Source organism: Phasianus colchicus, chromosome Z (genome assembly GCF_987193195.1).
Source record: "Phasianus colchicus chromosome Z, bPhaCol1.hap1.1, whole genome shotgun sequence".
Taxonomy (NCBI): domain Eukaryota; kingdom Metazoa; phylum Chordata; class Aves; order Galliformes; family Phasianidae; genus Phasianus; species Phasianus colchicus.
Window position 1 is genome coordinate 14,462,136 of NC_143476.1, and position 8,538 is coordinate 14,470,673.

General features: G+C 53.2%; 1 protein-coding gene and 1 long non-coding RNA gene across 2 annotated transcripts; both read left to right on the forward strand.

Moving 5' to 3' along the window:
- Positions 1 to 233: 233 nt before the first annotated feature.
- Positions 234 to 2,994, forward strand: LOC149912633 (uncharacterized). Its single transcript, XR_016462168.1, has 4 exons — positions 234 to 1,203; positions 1,752 to 1,838; positions 2,182 to 2,259; positions 2,911 to 2,994. It is a non-coding gene; the product is annotated as an uncharacterized LOC149912633 (long non-coding RNA).
- A 241-nt stretch (positions 2,995 to 3,235) lies between these two features.
- Positions 3,236 to 7,636, forward strand: LOC149912634 (rho GTPase-activating protein 32-like). Its single transcript, XM_090130890.1, has 11 exons — positions 3,236 to 3,292; positions 3,611 to 3,692; positions 4,173 to 4,316; positions 4,593 to 4,695; positions 4,791 to 4,923; positions 5,089 to 5,171; positions 5,309 to 5,416; positions 5,778 to 5,923; positions 6,412 to 6,616; positions 6,792 to 6,937; positions 7,126 to 7,636. The coding sequence occupies exons 1-11, from the start codon at positions 3,242 to 3,244 to the stop codon at positions 7,551 to 7,553; spliced, it is 1,629 nt and encodes a 542-aa protein (XP_089987016.1). The 5' UTR covers positions 3,236 to 3,241; the 3' UTR covers positions 7,554 to 7,636.
- The last annotated feature ends 902 nt before the right edge of the window (positions 7,637 to 8,538 follow it).

Below are 8,538 nucleotides of genomic sequence, written 5' to 3' on the forward strand. Positions count from 1 at the left end.
ATTTGTTCCTGCTCAGTGCTAACAGGAAACTCACACAGCATTTCTGTTTCAGCTGTGCCAACGCTTTGATCCCTTGCTGCTTGGATGGGGCGTTTGAAGAAGGATGCCTGTGCTGATGTCCAGCCAGGCTTTGGGGATGAGTCTCCACACCAGGGTCCGTCTGACAGGACTGAGGGTTGGGGATCCAGCCAGGTCGAGTCCAGCGTGCTTTGCTCTTGTTCTTAGTGCTTGTTTTTGCTCAGGAGGGCAGGAGATGAAACTCGTGAACCAATGCCTGCAGACGGGGTTTGCAGAGAAAGAGGTCCTGCAGGCTTTCTGTGACAGCCACAGAGCTGCAGCGAGGCTGCATCAGTGTAAAACACCAGAGATCCACGGAGGTGTGAAGGGGAGCTGTGGGCTGCAGTCACGCAGGAAGGGATGTGCATGCTCGGGGTTTGGTTGTTGTGTGTGTGTTAAGTGACTGTGATACCACTGCTGGGTCAGTGTGAGTGTACAGAACAAGTGTGACAGCCTTTTTGATGGAGCCCTGTGAAAGGAGTCCTATGGACTTGAGATCCAACTGTCAGCCTGTGGGCATCATCCAGGAGTTGGGGTAGGGGATGAGGCAAGGGAAGTTGGGCTGAGAAAGGGATAAAGCAGTCTGGCAGTAGTTCTGTGTTTCTCCCATCTCCTGCTTTATTTCCTTCCAGGTGAAATAGATGGGTGCTGCAACATGCCCTTGAATGTAACAAAAGCCACTCTAGTGTGGATTTGACATGGGCCCAGCACTGCAAGGTACGCTGCTGGGAGGAAGCGTCCATCTGGCTGAGGGCAGGAAGGCCCTCCAGAGGGATGCACTGAGGCCAGTTGTGCGAGGCTCAACAAGAGCAAGCGCCAGGTCCTGCGCTTTGGTCATGACGACCCCGTGCCAGCTTCTCCAGGATTTGGCTGGGGTAGAATTCCAAGCAGCCCCTGATTCCAGAACGTTGGGCTGGGCTGTTGGAATCTTCTGCCCTTGTGACTGGTCTTGCCTCCCCACCCTGTCCGTGGTGGAGCAGCCTGGTGGCCCTCAGTGATGTCATAAGGGCTAGAATGAGGGGAGGAGCAGTGCGTGCTGCGTCCCTTCATTGGAGCGCTGGAGCTCTGACTGAGCAGCTCGCTTGTTGCACTTGTGCACCGACTGCGTCCCTTTGTCTTCACACCGTCCTGTGCAGCACCTTGTAGGTAAGCTGAGACAGTGTGGGAGAGACGGGGGGACAGTGAGTGCTGAGAACTGCTGGCTGGCGGAGCTCATAGGCTCACATTATCTCCATCAGCAGAGGGGTGGCCATGAGGGACAGGGAGGTGATCGTCCCCCCCTGCTCTGCTCTTGTGAGGCCCCAGCTGCAGTACAGTGTCCAGAAAGACAGGGAGCTGTTGGAGAGGGTCCAGAGGCGAGCCACAGAGATGATCAGGGGACAGGAGCACCTCCCCTGCCAAGACAGGCTGAGGGAGCTGGGCTTGTTCAGCCTGGAGAAATGAAGGCTGTGGGGTGACCTCATGGCAGCCTTCAGTACCTAAAGGGAGCCTAAAAAGAGGAGGGGAATCAACTCTTTGAAAGGGTAGATAACAGCAGGACAAAGGGAAATGGTTTTAAGTTGAAAACTTAAGTTTTTAAGTTGAGGGAGGGCAGATTTTGGATTTTCCCTCGTAGTCTTTGCTAAACCGTGGAAGCAAACTGACCTGCTCTTTCTCTCTCCTCTCTCCACCCTCTGCCTGCTTCCCTGCTGCAGCTTTTGCTCGTGGAAGATCAGAGCAAAGTGACAAGGAACGGCTGCGGATTCGAGAGATTTCTCTCCCTCGTTCTGATCTCTTGCCAGGTACCTGCCATGGTTTGTCCCCCCACATGCTTTAGCAGCCCGTGACGCCCCGTGTTTAGTAACACAGCCTCATCCAGCTTTGATGGGACGCTGGTCACGTGTGGGTTTTCTCCACATGCTCTGCAGCTCAGCCCTCAGAAGGATGCTGTCTGTGGTGCTGTGACCAGCTGGTCTACAGGAAACCAATCCCTTAGGCAAAGAGTCCCAGCCCCAGCTTGTGCAGAGCTGCACAGCATCACCAGGGACACCAGCAGGCGTGCTTGGGCTGTGTGAGTGTGCCCGACAGCTGTAGGGAGCACAGCAGAGATGTGAACAGAGAACATAAAAGTGTGTTTCTTTTCAGTTCCAGCTTGTCACACCTACGCTGATGGCCGTGGCGTGCAGCGAGATCAGCTGTGGGCCTGACCTGGCATGGACAGAGGTAGAGTATGAAGCTCTGATTGGTCTTTGTTCCCTGACTGCAGCCAGCAGAGTGAGCCGCAGATGTGCTCTCCTGCTTTCCAAGAGAGCTCCTCTGTGGCAAGACAGTAGTGCAAGCGTGGCAAGTTTATAAAAGTACCAGAGCCATCTCGGCTGTGGGGTTTGTCCTCTACTGACTTTTCCCTTGAAATGGCTGCAGAAACAACAATCATTCTCTGCTCTGTTTGGCCTCGCTGTTGGTTGGACTGCTCAAGAGAGCTGCTTGGTGCTTGCAATGGCACTGTTTGCACCTTGTAACTGCAGCCGTAGCTTTGGTTTCCCTCTTCACGGTCTCCTAGCATCTTAAACAGTCAGCCTTCCTGCACAAAGAGCGCAGGAAAGGAGGGGGCAAAATGGACAAGGCCACCTGTCTGCGTCAGTGCCATTGCTGATTAGTCTGGGTGGGGAGAGATGCATCTTTGCATTGCCTGGCGTGTGCCTGCTGCACACCAGGGAGAGAAACAGCCGTTATTAGACTTGCAGTTCCTTCTGAAGTGCCCATGATAAGGACCGAGTGCATTTCCTGCAGCTTTCTCTGCAGATGTGCTCCTCACCTTGAAATCCTCCTTGTTGGTTCCCAGCTCCTCACCGTGGCCTGTGCTCTCTGTTTCAGGCTGAGAACAAGGGGAAACCCCTACTGGATGATGGGGAGTCAGCTGTGAACATTCCAGCTATTGCTGCTGCCCATGCTATTAAGAGATACGTTGCCCAGGCAGCGGATGAACTCTCCTTTGAGGTAAGCAGTTCAAGGCGTTCCTTGTTTCTCAATTTTACAATGGCAAATGCCTTCAGAGCTGCACTGGTGCAAGTGCTCTCATGCTTGGCCATGTTTGGCAGTGCAGAAGAATGCAGTCATTTGAGCTGTGCTTTCCTCCCAGCCGTGCTGAAGCTGGGATTGACGTTGCAATCTCTTGCAGGTCGGAGACATCATCTGTGTCATTGACATGCCACCAAAGGAGCTCACCCCCTGGTGGAGAGGCAAGCTCGGCTTCCAGGTAGGCACAAGCTTCAGACTGGAGAGTGCAACTTCAGTAAAGGCAGGAATCTCAGCTTAGAGCTGCTCTGCCTGCTCAGGATGCCTAGTGGACATAAACAGTTTCCCTGTGTCGGTGTCAGAGGACCTTGCCTTTGGCTGCAGATGTTGAAAAATTATTACCTTTATGCTGTGAACTATGGCCATTTTCTGCTGGATAGTCTTATGGAACGTCAGGCAAGCACGTTCTGAGGGAAATGTTACGAGGCTTTTGATTTAACAGTTCAGACCTGAGAAATGCAGCATGCAATAGTTGGTCTCTATTTTGTTCTTGTTACAGGTTGGATTTTTCCCAGGGGAGTGTGTGGAACTCATTAATAAGAACATTCCTGAGGCACTCATCAATTCTGTGCCAAAGCCAGGTATGGATGTTACATTTGATGGTGTGGGAAAGCAAAATGAAGTCTTTTTGGGGGTATGTTCCATGTTTAGTACCTCCTTTATCCATCCCACATTGTCCTCTGGGTTGATGATTCTTCATGCACACCATGGGGCAGAGATTTGGCCCAATCCTCCTGGGTTTATGACTGGACTTGGGGAAACTATAGAATACTCATGGAATGGCTTGGGATGGAAAGGAACCTCAGGGATCATCATGCTCCAACCCTCCTGCCTCAGGATGGTCTCCCAGCCCCCACATTTAATGTGAGACTAGATCAGGCTGCCCAGGGCCCCATCCAGCCTGGCCTTGGGCTCCTCCAGAGATGGGGAAAATCCCTTTTTGTATGTACTGGTTGGTAATGTTCTTCCCGTTCTGACGTGCCCTGTAGAATGTGCTGTGCTCGGCCTCGTCCAACGGAGCCAGACCTGAAATGACCTGGTTTCTTCCTTTTGTTGTGCAGTGCCCAAGAAACGCAGCAAGATCCTCACCTTCCTTCGTTCCTTGGTGAAGGCCCGCCCAAAGAAACCGACCGAGCGGGAGGTGGAGAAGGAAAGGGTGTTTGGCGGTGACCTGGGAGAGCATCTTCTCCACTCCGGTCGTGATGGTAAGGAGCAGCCCATTCCTGAGATCTTCCTCTGCTGGGCATCTAAAGAAGATGAAAGGGAGCTCATATCTAGCAGGGGGCAGGCTGATAGCCGTGGAGACACGTGTAATGGGAGTTGATGGCTGAAGGATAAAGTGAGGCGGATGCTCCTAAGAGACAAGCACATCTGTATTTGCTTCAGCCAAGCCTGGCTGGGCTTAGTGGATGGGATGTGAAGCACAGCCTGCAGCAGGATTGAATCAGGAGCTCCACTGACGGCTGGCACGTGTTCTTCAGTCCCCCAGGTCCTCCAGAGCTGCGCTGAGTTCATTGAGCAGCACGGCGTGGTGCAGGGGATATACCGCCTGTCCGGCGTCGCGTCCAACATCCAGAGACTGCGGTAAGAGTGCTGCGACTGACACAGCCTGAGTGCATCTGGTGTGGCTTTGGGCTTGCCTTCCTCTCGCTCAACCGGGTTTGCGTCCCTCTCTCCAGGCAGGAATTTGAGTCGGAGCAGATTCCTGAGCTCACCGTCCGTGACATTCACAGCGTGAGCTCCCTCTGCAAGATGTACTTCAGGGAGCTCCCGAACCCTCTGCTCACCCACCAGCTGTACGGCAAGTTCTCGGTAAGCACAAGGCCACGTCTTTCATTTCCCTCTTCCTGGGCCTCTTGGCAGATGGCTGCAGCAGTGCCCCAGCTCGGAGGCCCTTTTGCTGTCAGCCCCACGAGGTTTACTCGCAGTGGTGTACTAGCCTGATTGGTGTCTCGCTCCCTTTCTGCACTACTCCAGGATGCTGTTGGTGCCGCGACAGAGGAGGAGCGGCTGCTCAGAATGCAGGACGTCATCCAGCAGCTGCCCGCTCCTCACTACAGGTCAGTGCTGCCCTCAGCCTGCTGAGCTCAGCCCTGCTGCATTGCAGAGGGCAACGATGCGGTTCCAGCCTTTGTCTTTCTGAATTGCAGCACGGCATGCTCGTTGGTGCTGAATGTTTGCCTCTCTTGTTTTCCAGGACTCTGGAGTTCCTGATGAGACACTTGGCGTGTCTGGCTGGGAGCTCCATGGTAACAAACATGCATGCCAAGAACCTAGCCATTGTGTGGGCTCCAAACCTCTTAAGGTAAACTTCTGCTTCTGTTTCAACACAACGCTTACATCTGTTCTCCATTAAAAAAAAAAACAGTGCTCCCTTTTTCTCCATCAAATGTGCTCTTCTCCTGTAAAATCTGTGGCTGACAGAAGAGCAGGAGCCTGAGCTGTTCTCCATCCCCACGGGCACAATGTCTAGGTGACAATTTCTGCAGTCTTGTTGAGATGGGACTGACGTGTCCTTGATCATCCAGGGGAATTTCTGCAGTGGCATCACTGATTGCCCACTGCGGAAGTCTCCAGAGCCTCAGCTGACAGCTTTTGGCTGCAACAATTCAGACTCGGGGAAACGGTCTTGGAGAAATGACTTCTAAAATCTGCCTTTTCTACAGATCACAGCAGAACGAGTCTGCCTGCGCCAGCGGAAGAGCTGCCTGCATGGAGCTGCAGACGCAGTCGGATGTGGTGGAATTTCTCATCAACCACACCGACGTCCTCTTCTGCTCCAAATCCGGAGCAGACATCGCAGATGCAGCAGGTGAGTGTCTTCCTCCATTAGCTTCATCTTGACCTGACACCTTGACCAAATGCAGGCCTTCTCCGGGACCTTTGAGATACTCTTTTACCATCAAGAGGACAGCAGACCTCTGGGCTTCCATTAGGGTATGGCATCCTGTTGCTGGATGCTGAGAATGTCCAAGCCCAAACTTTACAAGGAGGAAACCGTCATTATTATGGTTTGCATGCAGGAGAAGCTTGATGCAAGTGTGGCAGCGAAGCTTTCTCAGTTCCCTGCCCCCATTTCCTTGGGTTTTTCCTTGCCTATTTTGATACAGTAAGCTGCTCTTAGTTATAACCGTGTCCTTTGCCATAAACAGACCTCTGCCCACATGGTTATTTTGAGCTCCTCTTCTTCCAGTGGCTGGGATAAGCAAGCCTGAGAAAAATACAGCACCTCCCCCAGAACTGTGGTGGCTGTGCTGCTGCTTTCTGATCCTCGCTCTTACCTGTGGTTTTCCCTGACAGGGCACAATTCTCTCCCAGGGCCCAAGTCTGTGGGGGTCTCTTCTGCTGCCACAAAGCTGCTCAGCCTGGAGGAGGCACAGGCACAGAGGCGAGGCCACAGCAGCTCTCCCCCTGTGACAGAGAGCAGCAGGGACATTGAAGTGGAAGAAAGCCCTGCAGCTGGGCAGGGCAAATTCCACACCGTCATCGACTTTCCATCTGACAGGTAAAGAGGACTTTCTTTTCCAGCACCTAGCATCATTGTTTGGGTGGGTTTTTCTGTTTTTCTGCAGAAACCAGGCAGTGCTAGGAACAAGCAACTGCTGCCAAGAGCTCAGTGCAGCTCTTCCCTCACCCTGCACCACGCACGACTCACAGCGTTGGCTGTTTTCTCTCTCCAGGCAAAATCCACCCAGCAAAACTGAGGAATCACCAGCTAGCAGTTGGTGTTGCTGCTTCAGGCTCAGAAAGCCATCCTCTGGCAGCAAACGCCAACTGCAGCGCAATGCCAGGCAGCCCTCAGAAACAGCAGTGGTAGTCCTGGCAGGTAAGGGTGCAAATGCAGCTTCCAAATCCCTGCTTTTCAGGAACATAGAATTCAAGCTTGCAGTGCACTTGTATCTCCTTCTGGCATTCCAGCCCCTACCTAGCATCTTCAGTTCACCCCTGATCAAGAACCACTGTCGTAATTCAGCTTGTGAAAGTTTGACACTAACCCCTGTGTATCCTTTCTAGGTGAATCGAGCCCTTGCCAACCCAGAAGATCCAGGGCAAGTAGCAACAATGCTCTCTGTGCTTCCATCAGTGGAGAGCTCTTAGGAAGCACAAATTGCTGCAGTTCCAACAGCAGCCTTACACATGACAACAGTGATGGAGAGAAGGAGCTCATTGAAGTCCATGCTCTCATTACACCTGGCTCTGCTGAAGTTGCTGACCTGAGCCTCCCAGACACCACAGTCACCAGCCTGGATTGTAACCAGGAGTCTCTGCAGTGCAGCCCATCCCAAGAGCAGTGTGAGTGCCCCGACAGCAGCACCTCCATGCAGGAGCAGGTCAGTGTCAGTGAAGAGGAGCAGAGCCTCTTGCAGGGGGACTTTCAATCAGGCCTCCAGTCCCAGGCACCGGACAGCAGCACTGAGAGCTCTGAGCCACTCTCTCCATGACAAGACAGGATGAGTCCCATCGTCACCATCGACCTCTCACTCTCCTGTCTTTTATACAATAATAAAAGCACACTCGTGCTCAACCAACGCCTTGACTGCCTCCAGAGTCTTCATTCACACGGACTGGGATGAATGCAGCACACAGCAAGGCACCCCAGCTTGCAATGCTGTGGCTGTGCGGTGCGTGCAGCACAGCTCCGGGTTTGTTCCTGTTTTGTCTGGCTTTGGGATGTCTGCAGGGGGAGCTCTGCTACCATTTGGCATGGTAGCAAATAATCTCTCGCATCCCGGATGCTGCTCATGATACTCCCAAGCTTCCTGGCTGTGGCTTTGTGATGCTTTTCAGGGCTTTCTGATGCATTTTGATGCCTTGGCTGTTGCTTAACACCTCCCTCCTCGCATCATGTCCTTTCCTGGCTCCCACCTAAGAGCTGGTCATGCAGATCATCTCCAGACCTGTCATCAGCACACTGCGGCAGGAGAAGCTCCCCTGGCCAACGTCAGGCAGTACTGCTTGGTCTGCAGCTCAGTGGCCATTTCCCTTTTAGGCGGCTCCTGCAGAAGAATCAAGCAGCAGAACCTTTTGCTCACCCTGCAGCACACAAATGCTGCAAAAGCAGAAACAACCTGGGAATCTCTGGTTTGCAAGACTTCACAGACACTCACCGACTGTGTCTGATGGCTCCCTCCCATCCTTGATTTCCTTCTGCCTTTCTCCTCGTCTGATCCCACTGCTGAGCCATGATCAAGCTGCCCAGTGTGGCAGAGCATCGTGCAGAGCCGTGCTGGCACCTCCTCCCCTTCCTCTCCTGCAGCTCAGCGTGCAACCTGAGCAAGTTTTTTTCTGAGAAAGTGACCAGCTCTTTTCCATCCCTTTGCCCCTACAAACAGTTGTCCAGAGGATCTCGTCCAAGGATTCCTGGAACAGCCTGCAGCTGGCTCTCCTGAAGTTCAGGCTCCTGCCTTTGCTTCCTGCCAGGCCCGC

What these genes read in the sequence shown, in the direction of transcription:
- LOC149912634 (XM_090130890.1), top strand. Translation starts at nt 3,242, where the DNA reads ATGCCACCAAAGGAGCTCACCCCCTGGTGGAGAGGCAAGCTCGGCTTC. An exon ending in GAGGCAAGCTCGGCTTCCAG is followed by an intron (nt 3,293 to 3,610) that starts GTAGGCACAAGC and finishes TTCTTGTTACAG; the next exon opens with GTTGGATTTTTCCCAGGGGA. An exon ending in TCTCCACTCCGGTCGTGATG is followed by an intron (nt 4,317 to 4,592) that starts GTAAGGAGCAGC and finishes CGTGTTCTTCAG; the next exon opens with TCCCCCAGGTCCTCCAGAGC.